This window comes from Sciurus carolinensis, chromosome 2 (assembly GCF_902686445.1).
Source record: "Sciurus carolinensis chromosome 2, mSciCar1.2, whole genome shotgun sequence".
Lineage (NCBI taxonomy): Eukaryota > Metazoa > Chordata > Mammalia > Rodentia > Sciuridae > Sciurus > Sciurus carolinensis.
Genome location: NC_062214.1, coordinates 191,913,953 through 191,930,052, shown reverse-complemented (window position 1 = coordinate 191,930,052; position 16,100 = coordinate 191,913,953). Strand labels below are relative to the sequence as shown.

The following is a 16,100-nucleotide window of genomic DNA, read 5'->3' as shown; positions in this document are numbered from 1 at the left end:
CACGGGATCCGGAGGAGCACTCTGCTTACACATCCCTCCGTGTGGCCGGGCCTGACCCAGGAGGGAGCCCACCAGCCACACCCACAGGAATCTGAAAAATGGCCTCCTCCCAGGGCTCTACAGCCAGGTCGGGATCTCTATAAATGAGCACCGGCCTCCCAGCAGGGGGCCGCCCGGCTCTCCTGCGGGCTGTCCTCTGGTCAGCCAGTGCACTGCCTTTCATAAATTGGGAGGCGACTTCTCAGGGACCTTGTGGGCAGCGTGCCCCTGAGCGGCAGGCCTGAGCTACGTGCTGAAGCTCAAGGCCTGCTCTCTAGGCAGCTCTGGGCTGGAGCACCAATGGCAGGGACATTGCCCCTGGGGTCCCAGCGGCCAGCCTCTCAGGACCCTCGTGGCCCCAGGACACTGCTTTCCGCTTCCCGCTGGAACCCAAGTCTTGTGCTGCATGAGGACCCGCCCTTTCTGTCCAGGCGGGGAGGTTGCCCTCCCGTCTCGGGGGTCTGGACCGGGCCTTCGTCCCCGCTCCAGGGAGCCGACTTTGCGCTGGGTGCACTCTCTCCCCCCAGAGCCTTGCAGGGCCTCTGCCGCGGGGTACGGAGGCCAGCCGCCCTGGTCGCAGCTCCACCTGCCTCCACTCTGGACTCTTTCCCCGCTCAGCTCCACCTGCCCAGCCCACGGCCACGCCTGTCTCATCGTTTCCCAGGATGGCTCTCCCCAGAAACAGCACCCCAACCTCCCTACTTCGTGGCTGTGACCTGCCCTGTTCTTGCCCTGCCACCAGGTGCGGGTGCCATGCCTGTCCTCGACCTGGACACTGGCTAGGTTTGGAACTGAAATGGCCCCCCAAGGCCCACGTGGAAGGCCTGGTCCCCAGTCCCTGGCACTGTTGGGAGGTGGGGCCTGCTGGCAGGTAGGTTGCTGGGATGGTGCTGAAGAGGAGGTGTTGGGCACTGGCCGCCCTGAGGGGAACAGGCGTCCTCTGCCACGCATTCTCACCTCGATGTGCTGGGCTGTCACAGACCCGAAGCAACAGGGCCAGGTGACCATGGACTGAGGCTTCGAGACTGTGAGACCATGAGCCAGAATAAACCTTTTCTCTCATCAAGCTGATTCTCTCAGGTGTTTTGCCATAGTGACGGAAAGCTGGCCAGTGCACCTCCTGTACCTCCCCTATTTCAGTCCTTCACCAGTCTGACCAGTATCTCCCACCTTGTGGGCTGTGGCTGTCCATCTGGCAAAACCCAGCCTGGAGCAGTCCGATTGTGGCCTCCAGGGTTTGCTGAGCACCTAGTGTGAATTCATGCTTTCTAGCTCCGGCAGGGCCTCAGAGCCCCAGAATCCCTTCCTGCTTCCTCAGTGAGCTGCCTCCGCCTGTTGACCAGCACCAGCACCGAGCCCTCCTCCGCAGCCCACGCCCTGGTCCCTGGCCTTCCTCCAGTCCCTCCCTCCTAACCTGGACCCCACCTGCCTCTGTTCTGCTGGTCCCTTTGTCGGGAACGTGCCCTTTCCCTGTTTTGCTTGGCCTGCTGCCCGTTGCTTGGGATTCGGGTCATCGTCTCTCCCTGCAGGAAGCCCTCTCTGACCGCCCTCCCAGCCACCCGACCAGGCCCTTCTCTGTGCTCTCACACCCCTTCCCTCCCTGCGGGGACGGGGTGGTCCTCCTGCTCCTGGCACGCTCCCGGTTATTGTCCTATGGCCATGACTGCGGCAGAGACACTGGCAGGCTGTGCGTGGGGTCCCTGGCAGCAAGAAGAACACGGTGTGCCAGGCGCCAGCAGTGCCCACCAGTGTGCTGCTGCCGCCAGCCTGTCCTCCCTCCCGTCCCCAGACCCCACCCTCTGTGAAACAGCTCACAGCCCCCTCCCCTGGCCCGAGGCAGAAGCGCTGATGGATCTGAAGCTTGCTGTGTGGTTTCTCATTATCTTTTTCATAATTATTCAGATCTGGGTAAATTCCTTGTGGGTAGGAGCCCTGGCTGAACCTCCTCTGTATTCCCAGCAGCTCAGAACATTCTGGACAAGTGGAGATGTAATAAGAGACCCTGCTTGGAGACTTGTATGAGTTTCCCGTTGCTGCTGTAACAAACTAGCTCAAACTCGGTGGCTTACAACACCTCGACTTTATTCTGTGACGGTTCTGAAGGCCAAGTGTGGGCCGGGCCTGTTTCTTCTGGAGGCTCCCGGGAATCTGCCTTCTTGGCTTTCCCAGCCTCTAAGGGCACCTGTGATCTTGGCTCATGGCCCCTGCCTTCGTGGCTCTGACCTCTGTCCCCACATCTCCTCTGACTCTGACCCTCTGTCTTTCTCATGAGGCCCCTTGAGATTGTGTTGGGTCACCTGGATAGTCCAGGACCATCTCCCCCCAGGAGATCCTGGTCTTCGTCGCATCTCCAGTCTCTGTTACCCCATAAAGTAACACTCCAGGGTCTAGGAACGGCGTTTGGGGCTCGTTGTTGGACCTACCACAACAGTCTTCATGACGCTGGAAATAATCGATACGGAAGCCGCGTTTCTGTTCGCTGCCGTCTTAACTCCGCCAGAAGCCTTGGAGAACTTCTTTCCCACGGGATGAGGACCGTGCGACGAGGCTCCTCGGGGTGCATCGTTGATAAAGCTCCCAGACTTTGGCCCTGAAGAGCCGCCCCCGCAAGACGTAGATGGCTGGATTCAGGCAGCTGTTGACGAAGGCCAGGAGGTTGGCCAGCTGCAGGCCCAGGTCGATGAACTCCTCCCAGAAGCAGCCCTGGATGGCCCCGACCTGGAACAGGAATTCCAGGAAGGCAAAGAAGTGGAAGGGGGCCCAGCAGACCAGGAAGGCAGCCACGAGCGTCAGGATCAGCGCCGTGGTCTTGCCGTCTTTGGGGCCCCCACACCGGCTCCTGCTGACTGTCTGGCGCCCCCGCAGGGAGACCAGGATGTGGAAGTTGAAGAAGAGGATGGCGGCCAGCGGGAGGAGGAAGCCCAGCACGTTCAACTCCACCATCCTGGCGAAGTGCCAGGCCTCGTGGGGGAACAGCAGGAAGCAGGCGGAGATGTTCAGCTCTGGGATGTCTTTGACGGTCCGCAGCAGGAAGGTGGGCGTGCTCAGGAGGCCCCCCAGCGCCCAGACGAGCACACAGGTGCCGTGGGCCTGCCAGCGCCGCCGCCTCCAGCTGGCCATGGGCTGCACCAGCGCCCGGTAGCGGTCCCGGCTGATGGCCACCACCAGGAAGATGCTGATGAACAGGTGGGCCTTGATGACCCCGTTGACCATGCGGCACAGCAGGACTCCGAAGGGCCAGCGGAACTCGTTCCGGACGTTCTCCGCCCAGAAGGGCAGGCCCAAGACAAACGCCAGGTCAGAGGCCGCCAGGTTGGCAAGGTAGATTTCCGCCACGGTCAGTCGCTGCCGGGGCAGCAGGAGGACGGACAGGACTAGAAGGTTCCCCAGGAGGCCCAGGGAGAAGATGGTGATGATGCAGGTGGGCAGCACCCTGTGCAGCAGGTCCCAGGCCTCAGGGGCACTGTCGCAGGCGGTGGTGTTGGGGGAGGCCGGCAGGCTTTGGTTGGGGGACTGGAGCCCCAGGAGGGCCTGGGGTGCCATCCACAGTGACCTGGAATGAGAAGAGCACGGACTACACAGGAGGTGGCAAACCACAGCCCTGACCAGGCCAGCCCGCCGCCTGCTCTGGACAATAAAATTTTTGGGGCACGTGGCCACACCTGTCACTTGCATATCACCTGTGGCTAAGTGCACGATACAACAGCCAGCTGATGGCCACAGACCCCTGGCCTCCGAGCTGATAGTACTCACCATCTGCTGCTCTAGAGGAAGAGGTTGCTGATGTCTGGTGGAGAGGAAGGACCAGGACTTTGACACCGGACTTCAAATGCTGGCACAACCACTTGTGGCCTACTTAGACCCATTCACTTTTCCTCTCCTTCTAAAAAATCAGAGCAAATCCCATCCCCCTGTGGACCATGGCGAGGGCTGGTGGTTCTATCTATGGAGTGCCTTGGCGTGGTGCTCGGGGGAACGGAAATGCTCAAAGAAAGGGTGGCCGCCCCTAGACTTACTAGAGACCATTTTATGGTTGTTGTTAAAGAGTTTAACAGATACTTAGTGAGCACCTACTTGGTGCCAGCACTCCACAAGGTGCTGGAGATTCACGGACAGAGCAGCCCTGGCTCCGTGGGGCTCGCCACCTGGAGGGGATGCAGAGGGCATGCAGGGTCATGACCTAAGATGGGACCCAGGGCTGGGAAGAGGCACAGCCAGGGGAGCTGCCAGGGGCTGGACTGGCAGGGTGGACGGCTGGGGGCAACAGTGAAGGGTTCCGGAGGAAGAGTCTCCTGCATTTGAGAATCTTGGGCCACTGGAGAGTAAGAACAGCTGCCCCTCATCCGGTGGCCTCTGGGTTCCAGCACAGCTCTGAGTTTTGTACCTTGAAGTGTTTCCTCCTTCCATCTCCCAGCAGCCCTGTGGGGCAGGGGCTGCTGTCGTCTCTGTGACCAGTAAGGAGCTCTAGAGCGGAGCCCCCGGCAGGTGCCTGAGGCCACACAGCTGGTGGGAGTGGAGCTGGAGCGGAGAGCCAGCGCCTGGTCTGCCGCTGCCCTTCTTGCTCCCGGGTGGGGCTGGCTGGTGGGCTCAGGGAGGCGAGCAGCCTGTCCGAGGGCACCTGGCGGGTGAGCGACAGGATCAGGCTGAGGGCCTCGGTGTGCCCTGGGGCCTGAGGCCGCGTTCACAGGGACTGCCTCTCTTCTGCCAGAGGGACGTGGTGGAAGGAAACACCAGCTCCTGCCTCAGGGCGCGCACGGGGCCTGGCCTGTGCTGGTAGTGGGTGGGTGCTTGCCCGCGAGGCAGCCACGGCCAACTCAGGGGACCCCGAGTCCCACAGCTGGAGTGGGCAGCTGCCTACCTGTGGGGTGGCTGTGACTTTCAAAGCATCGCCAGAGTTAAATAAGCATAATAATGTGAGCGGAATTGTGCCTGGAATAGAGATGGGGCACTTTCCTCACATCCCGGAGGATGTGATGACCACAAAATCTCTTCCACCCGTGACGTTCCGTCCAGTCACTCCCACACTCGGTCATTCACACTGGGGTAAAACCCGCTGGGTCCTCCACCACTCATCACTGAACAAGTACTTGCTGAGCAGCTACTACTGGCCGGACACTGTTGAAGGCATTTGAGACACAGGTGAGCGAGCCAGGCCAGCCCCCTGCTCCCAGAGGGCCTGTGCCTTGGACAGAACGTGGACAAACGAGGAGCACACGTAGCCCATGGGCACTGGATGGCCCCAGAAGCCGGTGGTTGTCAGGGACCAAGAAGTTCTCATTCTGAGAACATTCTGACCTTTACAATAAGCAGCAGCGCCCCTCCCCCCTCCTGGCTGATAATTCTGACAGTATGGCGCCTATGGTGCCGTCCCTGCTTCTCTTCCGGGACTTCACCTTCCCGCCGTTGCGAACCTCACCTTCCCGCCGGCGCGAACTTGCAGCCTATCAGGAGCCCAATAGAAGAACACAGCCAACCAGGCTGCACCTCGTCATACCCCTCATTCCCTGAGCATATAAATACACCTGCGTGAACAATAAAAATTTGCAGCTTGATCAGAATTCCTGTCTTGCTGCCTCTCCCTGCGTCTCTTGTCCCTTCATTCCTTCTCTCTTAGGTTTGCCGTTCCGCGTTGATGTCCCACGGGTCGGGACAGTTGGCGCCCAACGTGGTTGGCTCGAGCCTTTGTTTGAGAAGCGAACGCTGCCCTCTGGGGAAGACTTGGCCAAGCGGGATTCGAGATCGCCTCGGTGGACGCGACCGGGAGTCAGATCCAGGAGGAAATTGAGGCCAGCGCAAGGTGAGTGACGCACCATGGGACAAGCAGTTTCGTCACATGATTTGTTTCTGACGGGTCTCGAGGAGGCCCTCAAGACTCGGGGAGCGCGTGTTAAGAAAAAGGATTTAAGATCATTCTTTTCATACATAGAGGATTTGTGTCCTTGGTTTCCCCTCGAGGGGTCAATTGATGGTAAAAGGTGGCTCAGAGTAGGAGACTGCCTCAAAGATTATTATGAGACTTTTGGTCCTCAAAAGGTGCCTGTCACTGCCTTTTCTTATTGGAATTTAATTAATGAGATTCTTAAAAGCTCACCTTTTGACAGTGGTATTTTAAAACTTGTAAAAATTGGGGAGCAGGCAATGCAATCCACCTCTCGCCCCCCCCTCGGCATGCCCTTCGGTTAGTATTCAAATGCCCCCTACTAAGCCTTCTCAGGACCCTGGGACCCTCCCAGACCCCGGGAACCTCCCAGACCCCACCTTACCAAAAAAGTCCCCTAAAAGTCCCCCTAAGATTTATCCGGTTTTAAATCCCTATGATGACGTGACCCCAGAGGAGGAGGCTACCCTGGAGGAGGCAGCGGCTCGATACCATTCTCCAGACCTGCCACCTCTTAAAAATCCACCTCCCTCTTATATACCCCCTGCCTTTCGTGCTCCGGCCCTTCAGGGACCTACTGCCCCCCCAGACATTTTTTCCCCACTTCCCTTGCCTAATCTAACCCCTTTACGCGAGTCTCTCCAACATAGGCGGGAACAAATCCAACTTTTAAAAGAACTAAAAGCCCTTGATGCCGAGCTTCGCTCACTGGCCTTGGGCACGGAGTTAACACAAACTGGCCCAAGACCCCTCAATACTCGTAAGGTGAAGCCACGTGGTCAGCCTGTTCTTGCCTTTCCAGTCACTCGCAGTCAAGCAGATCAGCCCGCACAAACTGAAGCAGAGAATTTAAAAGGAAGTCAGGAAGAGGAATCAGGGGAGGAACAAGAGGTAGAACCAGAGAGGGAACAAGAGGAGGACCAGGAATCAGGGGATGAGGAGGAGCCCACCTCTGGACAGAGTGGAGCCCTTGGTTCTTATAAAAGGCTGAGCCTCCGCTTTCTTGAAAGACTTAAAAAGGCTTGTACACAGTATGGCCCCACTGCACCTTATACACTGGCCTTGCTAGAGAACCATAGTACACAGTGGCTCACCCCTAATGATTGGAAATTTTTGGCCCGAGCCACCCTCAGTGCGGGTGACTTCCTGTTGTGGAACGCAGACTTTAGGGAATACTGTCGGGAAACTGCCCAAAAAAATTCAACCAAGGCTTCCTCTAAATCCTGGACCTATGTTAAACTAGTGGGTAATGCGCCATTTGATACTAACCCTAAACAGGCACGCTTTCCTACTGGGCTCCTAGCACAGGTTCAAACTGCTGGTTTGCATGCTTGGAGACGGCTCCCTCAAAAGGGCTCGGCCACCACCTCCCTAGCAAAAATTCGTCAGGGTCCTGACGAGCCTTACAGTGACTTTGTTGCCCGGCTTAATCTAACTGCGGAGTGCTTACTTGGACCAAGTGAAAACGAGAGCTCCTTTGTAAAATATCTTGCCTTTGAAAATGCCAACCCAATATGTCAAGATGTTCTTCGGCCCCACAAAGATAAAGGGGACCTTTCTGACTTCATTAGGCTGTGTGCTGGGGTAGGAACAGCCCATGCCATGGGTCTCGCCATTGGTGCCGCCTTCACCAAGGCCCTTCACCACCCTGGCCCACGTACTTGCTTTACTTGCAAACAACCTGGCCATTTTGTGCGAGACTGCCCAACAGGGAAACTGGGTCAAGGACCCATATCTCCTCAAACAGGGGCTAAACCACCTCCGCTCACCCTTTGCCCTAAATGTGGTAAAGGTCGCCACTGGGCCAAGGAGTGTAGATCCAAGACCAATGCCCTTGGACAGCCTATTCCCTCTAACTTCTCGGGAAACTCCTCTCGGGGCCAGCCCCTGGCCCCGACCACCCCCAGAGCAAACCCAGGGGCAATAAGGTTTGTTCCCTCTCAGACTCCCAACCCAATCCAGGCTCCCTGTCCTTCTCCACAATCACCTCCCTCCAACGTGCTACCCCAGGCAGCGCAGGATTGGACCTCTGTGCCTCCACCGATACAATATTAGACTCTATGCAAGGACCTCAAATAATACCCACTAGGGTTGTAGGCCCCCCTCCACCTCATATGTGTGCTCTTATTCTTGGGAGAGCTTCTACCACCTTACAAGGGGTTCAGGTCTTCCCTGGCATCATTGATAATGATTACACTGGAGAAATTAAAATACTGGCCACAGCTGTTAACGGAGTAGCTGCCATCCCTGCAGGAACAAAAATTGCACAATTAATACTCCTTCCCCTCAATTCAGGAAATTCACCAGGAAACACAGCCTCTTTAGGTTCCTCTGATGTGTATTGGGTCCAACCTATCTCCCACAAAAGACCCACTCTTACCTTATTTATTGAAGGAAAGAAATTCCAAGGGATCCTAGATACTGGTGCGGACGCCACAGTTATTTCTCAAAAATATTGGCCATCAGAATGGCCCCTCACCTCATCACTAACTGACCTTAAAGGAATAGGGCAGTCAAGAAACCCCTTAGTTAGCTCCAGGGTGCTTAATTGGACTGACACAAAGATAACACAGGGAATAAAGGAACCGTTACCCCCTTCGTTGTTCCTGATCTCCCTGTCAACCTTTGGGGACGAGACATTCTAAGCCAAATGAAAGTTATTCTTGCTAGTCCCGACTCTTTAGTCACTCATCAAATGCTTCGTATGGGCTTTATCCCTGGTACAGGCCTTGGAAGGCTAGGACAAGGACAGGTTGAGCCTGTACAGCCCATACAAAAAACAGACAAATTTGGACTTGGGTATGTGGATTTTTAGTGTCGGTCCCTGACCCTCCTGTACCCCATGCAGACAAAATTATTTGGGAAACTCAAACTCCTGTGTGGGTGGATCAGTAGCCCCTTACCCAAGAAAAATTAGAGGCTGCCTCCATGTTAGTACAGGAACAGTTGACAGTCGGCCATGTGGAACCCTCAACCTCACCCTGGAACACTCCTATTTTTGTTATTAAGAAGAAATCAGGCAAATGGCGCCTTTTACAGGATTTGCGCGCTATCAATAAGGTTATGCGCCCGATGGGGGCATTACAGCCAGGCATCCCTACACCGGTAGCTATTCCTAGGGACTATTATAAAATGGTCATCGACTTAAAAGATTGCTTTTTTACTATTCCTTTACATCCTGATGACAGACCCTATTTTGCTTTCAGCCTCCCCCGCATCAATTTTCAGGGCCCTATGCAAAGATTTCAATGGAAGGTCCTTCCCCAGGGTATGGCTAACAGCCCTAGTCTTTGCCAAAAATATGTTGCTCAAGCAGTAGACCCTGTGAGAGAGCGGTGGCCACAAGTTTATATATTACATTATATGGATGATTTGTTAATTGCTGCACCTAATACCTATGATCTTAACAATTGTTATTTGGATCTCTATAAAGCCCTTACTGCCTTGGGACTTCAGATAGCCCCTGATAAGGTTCAAACACAGGACCCCTACACCTACTTGGGCCTCAAACTTCAAACTAATCAAATTCAAATCCCTAATATACAATTTCGTGTGGACCATCTCCACACTCTTAACGATTTCCAAAAACTACTGGGGGATATCCAATGGCTAAGACCATATTTAAAACTACCCACCTATGTGCTTTTGCCTCTTAATGATATTTTAAGGGGAGATTCTGACCCTTCTTCTCCTCGAGAGCTTACTCCCGAGGCACGGCAAGCATTAATTCAAGTCACAGAAGCCATCGCTCAACAATTTGTTACACAAATATCTTATAACCTTCCTTTGGTTTTGGTTATATTACACACCCCTCATACACCCATGGGACTATTCTGGCAGCGGGATCCACATTTTAAAAATAAGGGTTGCCCCTTGCTCTGGGTTCATTTGCCCGCCACATCCTCTAAAGTTATTGCTGTCTATCCTGCTCAGGTAGCTTCTATCATTATTAAAGGTCGCTTGCTTTCTCGACAACATTTTGGCAAAGACCCTGATAACATTCTGATTCCATACACTAAGGATCAAACCCAATTTTTGCTACAGACGAGGGATGAATGGGGTATTGCTCTATCAGGCTTTTTGGGAATAATCGATAACCACCTTCCCAATGACCCCCTTTTGCATTTTGCTCAGTTACATCCATTTATTTTTCCTCGGGTTACTTGGAAGGCTCCTATTCCACAAGCCCTTACTGTTTTTACAGATGGCTCCAGCAATGGCCGTGCAGCCTTTGTTGTTGATAATCAGCCTACCACCTTTGACACTGCTTATCCATCAGCACAGCTTGTAGAATTGTTTGCTATAACACAAGTCTTTATGACATTTTTTGATAAACCTATTAATATTTATACAGACAGTGCTTACATTGCCCATTCTGTGCCCCTATTGGAGATTTCACCCGCCATTAAGGCTTCCTCCAACGCAGCCTTTTTGTTTAACCAGCTTCAACAACTAATTCAGGCTAGAAAACATCCATTTTTCTTAGGACATATTAGAGCACATTCTGATCTTCCCGGTCCCCTATCACGGGGTAATGCTCAGGCTGATGCAGCCACTCGGTCCCTTTTCCCAGTTCTTATTGGATCCATCCAAGAGGCCACAGATTTACACAAACTTCACCACTTAAATTCTCAGAGCCTTCGGTTACTCTGTAAAATTACCAGGCAACAAGCAAGGGAAATTGTAAAAGCGTGTCCTGCTTGCGTTGTCTCCCTTCCTATTCAACATCTGGGTGTTAACCCTCGAGGATTACTGCCCAATCAGATTTCGCAGATGGATGTTACTCACTTTCCTGAATTTGGGAAAACAAAGTACATACATGTTTCCATAGATACCTTTAGTGGCTTTATTTTTGCATCACCGCATTGCGGAGAAGCTACCAAGGATGTCATTTCTCATCTTGTCTCAGCCTTTTCCATAATGGGAAAGCCAGCACATATTAAGACAGATAATGGCCCTGCATATACCAGTACCAAGTTCAAACAGTTTTGTGCCACTCTTCAAATCTCTCATACTACTGGAATTCCATATAACCCTCAAGGTCAAGGCATTGTGGAACGTGCACACCTCACCTTAAAAACCTGGCTTACCCGCCTTAAGGCCTCTTCCCTTGCATTTACCACTCCCAGGGATCGCCTTAATCATGCATTATTTGCTCTTAACTTTCTTACCCTAGACAATGAAGGACATTCGACCGCAGACAGACATTGGCATCCCTCTTCTAATTCTGCTCGCCCATCTGTTATGTGGCGCGATCCTTTAACAAATAAATGGAAAGGCCCAGATCCCGTCCTCATTTGGGGACGAGGCTCAGCTTGTATTTTAGATCAAGAACAAGCAGCCCCAAGATGGTTACCAGAACGCCTGGTCAAACAGGTCAATGATTTACCACAACCCAGGGATGGAAACCTTCCCCCTGAGGATGAATCTTCCTCTCTTATAGATGCAGCCGACAATCTATGCGAAAAATCCCCTGAATGACAGACCCTGTGACTGCACACCATTGCTTCTCTGGATAATGGCTGCCTGTTCACTGCTCTCCCACAGCCATGCAGGACTTGAGGACCCTGCTAAGGTCCCCTCCTTTGCTTGCTGCTTATTGTATCTATAGGTCCTTTGATATTCAACAAGATCATGGCTTTTCTTAAAGCTCAAATTGAGGCTATACAGGCGAAACCTATTCAGGTTCATTACCATCGACTGGAGATGATGGATCGTGATGGTGATCTTAAAAGACCATCACCCCTGTGAGCTGAACTGGACAGCCAATGACGGGTAAGATTCGTGAGAGCTCATACCAACCTAAGACAGGAAATGAGGGCCAGAGCCTCATTATCCAATGACGGGTAAGGATGTTGCTCTGCCACGGACAACCTAAGACAGGCGCAGTTCCCGAGGGATTGTCACTCCAGCCCTATACCTGTTCAGGCAAGCTGTGCCCCCGTCTCGCCACATAACCTCTATCACCCCCTTAAAATATGGCTATCGAAAAATGGTCAATAATTTTATATAAGAAAGGGGGAAATGTCAGGGACCAAGAAGTTCTCATTCTGAGAACATTCTGACCTTTACAATAAGCAGCAGCGCCCCTCCCCCCTCCTGGCTGATAATTCTGACAGTATGGCGCCTATGGTGCCGTCCCTGCTTCTCTTCCGGGACTTCACCTTCCCGCCGTTGCGAACCTCACCTTCCCGCCGGTGCGAACTTGCAGCCTATCAGGAGCCCAATAGAAGAACACAGCCAACCAGGCTGCACCTCGTCATACCCCTCATTCCCTGAGCATATAAATACCCCTGTGTGAACAATAAAAATTTGCAGCTTGATCAGAATTCCTGTCTTGCTGCCTCTCCCTGCGTCTCTTGTCCCTTCATTCCTTCTCTCTTAGGTTTGCCGTTCCGCGTTGTTGTCCCGCGGGTCGGGACAGGTGGTGGGGATGGTAAAGCGCCAAACTGCACCAGCGCCACATCCGGCTGGGCTCAGGGGTGAGACAGGAGGAGCTGGGTGTTGCCGGGTGACGCCCAGGTGTTTGACCGGAGCGAGCACCTGGCAGTGTGAAGCTGTCACCAGTGGAGATGGCCACGGCAACGGGGGACTTTTCAGGGGACGCTCAGGAGCTTGCTTTTGCACTTGAGGGGGTTGAGGTGTCCATTGGACGTCAAGCAGGGACGGGCAGCGTGCCGTTCGGTATTCAAACCTGGCTTTCGGGGACAAAATCCGGGATACCGAGAGCGAACGGGGCGTTGTCATTGCGTGGATGGCTTCGAAGCCAAGGAGGGGATGGACCTCGGAGCAAGAGCCGGGGAGAGGGAACTGGCGGAGGAGCGGGAGGCGTGGCGGAGGAGGGCTGGTGGCCGCCAAGGTCCCCGGCACCCAGGACCGGCAGCTCTGAGCCAGAGCAGGTGGGGGACTCCGTGCTGTCACGCGGGCTGGCCACTTACGCAGGGCGGAAGTCCACCGCTGCAGATTTTGCTCTTTGTCCATTTTCTTCTGACCACGACGGGCCCCAAACCAAATGTTGAACAGAAATCTAAGTGTGGACCTTCTGCATCTCAAGGAAGTTGGGGTCAGCGTCCAACTCCTGCAAGATGTTTGTGGCAAGTCCCTCCCCAGGGATGAGGAGGGGTGGGGTCAGCAGAATCAGAGCCCCAAGGTGTCTGGGTCCTGGTCCCGCCCCTGGGATCCATAAATATTGTCTTTCATGGCAAAAGGGGCTTTGCAGATGTCATTAGATTACCGTCCCCCAGTGGGGAGATGTCCTGGGTGATCCGGATAAACTCCAGGTCATCATGCAGGTGCTCCTAAGAGGGAGGCAGGAGGGTCAGGGAGAAACGAGACCACGCTGTGCTGCAAGCAAAGGAGGAGTGGCCTCCAGGAGCGGGGAAGGCTGGAACAGTCTCCTCAGGAGGCTCCAGAGGGAACCCGGCCTGGCTGCACCTCGGCCTTGGCCTTGGCCTCCAGAACTGTAGGAATCAATCTGTGTTGCTTCAAGCCTGGGACTTGGTGGTAATTTGTGAGAGTGGCCACAGGACACTGACATCCGCCTGGGGTGTCCACCCCCGTTGCCCATGCAGAGCCTTCGGCTGGGTCTGAGGGGCCAGCAGGCACTGCCCTCCGTTCCACAGGGCCTGGCCGTGACTGTGGCCACTGCAGCCACAGCACAAGTCTGGGGTCCTCTTCACCAGCTGCGTTTAAAGTTGGCCAGAGAGGAGAAATCCTCCCTCGTCAGTTCTTGGCTTTAGCTTGGAGGTTTTGCCGGGCACAGAGTAAGTGCTCAGAAAACCATAGCTATCGATCCCAGTACTTTGCTTTTCTTTGAAAAACTGGGCATATCTCCCAAAGATGAGAATTCTGTAATTTCTGAGTGATATTTTCTGACTTCTGCACACGCCGAGTCTGGCATGTGCTCTTGGGAAGGATGTGATTTTCTTCACCAAGTTAGCCCTCTTCCAATCCGATTTCAACAGTCAGGTGACAGCGGGGACATGGGGAATACAGACGGTGCAGATAAGAACGTCAGCGTGTCACAGAGCAAGGTGGGGTTCCAAGCCACACGCAGCCACAGCAGCGATTGTCCTTAGGAAATCTCGTAAGCCAGCCGGGGAGGATTGATTTTCATAAATCAGAGTCTGTAGATTGTGAGGTCTGAGTCCCTGCAAGGCAATGACTGGACTTAGCGCTGACGAGTTTCTTTTTTTTTTCTTTTTATTTCCTACAGTTTTTTATTTGTTCTTTTTAGATATCCGTGGCAGTGGAGTGTGTTTTGACACATCAAACACACATGGAGCCTAATTTATTCTAATTAGGATCCCATTCTTGAGGTCGTACATGATGTGGAGTCACACTGGTCGTGTATCATATATGAACATAGGAAAGTGATGTCTGATTCACTCCACTGTACTTCCTGTTCCCATCCTGCTTCCCTTCCCTTCATTCCCCTTTGTCTAATCCAATGAACTTCCATTTTTCCCTCCCCACACCCCTTATTGTGAGTTACCGTTCACATATTGGACAGAACATTCGACCTTTGTATTTTTAGGATTGGTTTATTTCACTTAGCATGATAGTCTCCAGTTCCATCCATTTACAGGCAAATGCCATAATTTCCTTCTTCTTTATGGTTTAGTAATATTTTCTTAATCCATTCAACTGTTGCAGGACACGTGAGCTGGTTCCACAGTTCCGCTATTGTGAATTGAGCTGCTATAAACATTGATGCGGCTGCATCTCTGTAGTACGCTGATTTTAAGTCCTTTAGGTATGTAGTGAGGAGTGGGATAGCTGGGTCAAATGATGGTTCCATTCCAGGTATTGTGAGGAATCTCCACACTGCATTCCAGAGTGGTTGCACCAATTTGCAGGCCCACCAACAATGTCCTACATCTTTGCCAACATTTATTGTTACCTGTATTCTTGATAATTGTCATTCTGACTAGAGTGAGATGGAATCTCATAAACAAATTCAGCAAAATCGCAGGTTGTAAAATCAATGCCCATAAATAAATTGTGTTCTTATACACCAATGATGAATAGGTTGAAAGAGAAATTAGGAAAACTACCCCATTCACAATAGCCTCAAAAAAAAAAAAAAAAAAAAAAAAAAAGAAAAAAGAAAAAGAAAAAAGAAAAGAAAACTTGGGACAGAAAAGGTGAAAGAATGACTGACAATATAGCTCAGTTGGTAGAGTGCTTGCCTCACATGCACAAGGTCCTGAGTTCAGTCCCCAGCATCACGTAAAAAAAAAAAAAAAAAAAAAAAAAAAGAGATGAAAGACATGCACAATGGAAACTACAGAACACTAAAGAAAGAAATTGAAGAAGACCTTAGAAGATGGAAAGATCTCCCTTGTTCTTCTATAGGCAGAATTAACATCGTCAAAATGGCCTTACTACCAAATGTGCTACACAGATATAGTGCAATTCCAATTAAAATCCCAGTGACATTCTTCATAGAAACAGAAAAAGAGGTCATGAATTTCATTTGGAAAAACAAGAGATCCAGGATAGTCAAAGCAATCCTCAGTGAGAAAAGTGACATAGCAGGCGTCACAATACCAGCCCGACACACTACAGAGCCACTGCAACAAAACAGCAGAGATGAGTCTCACCGACTGATTTAAAGAGTGCCTGGAACCTTCTTTGCTGTTCCAAACACTCCTCCTCGGCCTCCCAATCCTGAAAAAGTGATTGAAATCCAAAAGAGGCATGGAATCCATTTGGAATTATTTTTGTTAAAAAATGTACACTTAAGAATACATATTCTGCCAATATGTGGGTGTGAAGGAAGCTTTCTGTTAGTTTTTTTTTAAAGAGATGTAATCTCTTCTTTTTTACATTCACAAGAGAAAAAAAAATCAATAAAACAGGTGGTCACTTGCTCACCTGGATGGACACTGAAAGAGCTCACAGCGGGCTGGGTCTTCTGCCGGCGAGGACAGCCTTCAGTTCCGGGCCCGCCGTGCACGGGTGGCAGCCTTAAATGAAACCACGTCTGCTCCGTGATGTCACTGCGGGCGGCCTTCCAGGCGGAGGAGGCAGTCTGGGGTCTGGGGGGGAGCGCACGCTGACCTTTCACTTGGCACTTTGGGATGGTAGGAGATGACTCAGCCCTCTCCCCGCTCCTTGGGAAACATCCTGGGAGGCCGGCCCTCTCGCCCAGAGCGCACGCTGGCCAACAGGCCCTGCC

The 16,100-nt window shown here is 52.5% G+C and overlaps 1 protein-coding gene across 2 annotated transcripts; it reads right to left on the bottom strand.

The window, feature by feature from the left end:
• Positions 1 to 2,090: 2,090 nt before the first annotated feature.
• Bdkrb1 (bradykinin receptor B1) lies at positions 2,091 to 15,994 on the bottom strand. 2 transcript variants are annotated; one of them, XM_047540975.1, is made up of 2 exons: positions 15,797 to 15,994; positions 2,091 to 3,592 (listed from the first exon to the last, which is right to left on the bottom strand). In XM_047540975.1, exon 2 carries the CDS (start codon positions 3,580 to 3,582, stop codon positions 2,527 to 2,529), a length of 1,056 nt encoding a protein of 351 aa, XP_047396931.1. In that variant the 5' UTR covers positions 3,583 to 3,592; positions 15,797 to 15,994; the 3' UTR covers positions 2,091 to 2,526. The 2 variants fall into 2 exon arrangements, with proteins under 2 accessions (XP_047396931.1, XP_047396932.1); XM_047540976.1 differs by lacking the exon at positions 15,797 to 15,994 and adding an exon at positions 3,793 to 4,551.
• Positions 15,995 to 16,100: the final 106 nt, after the last annotated feature.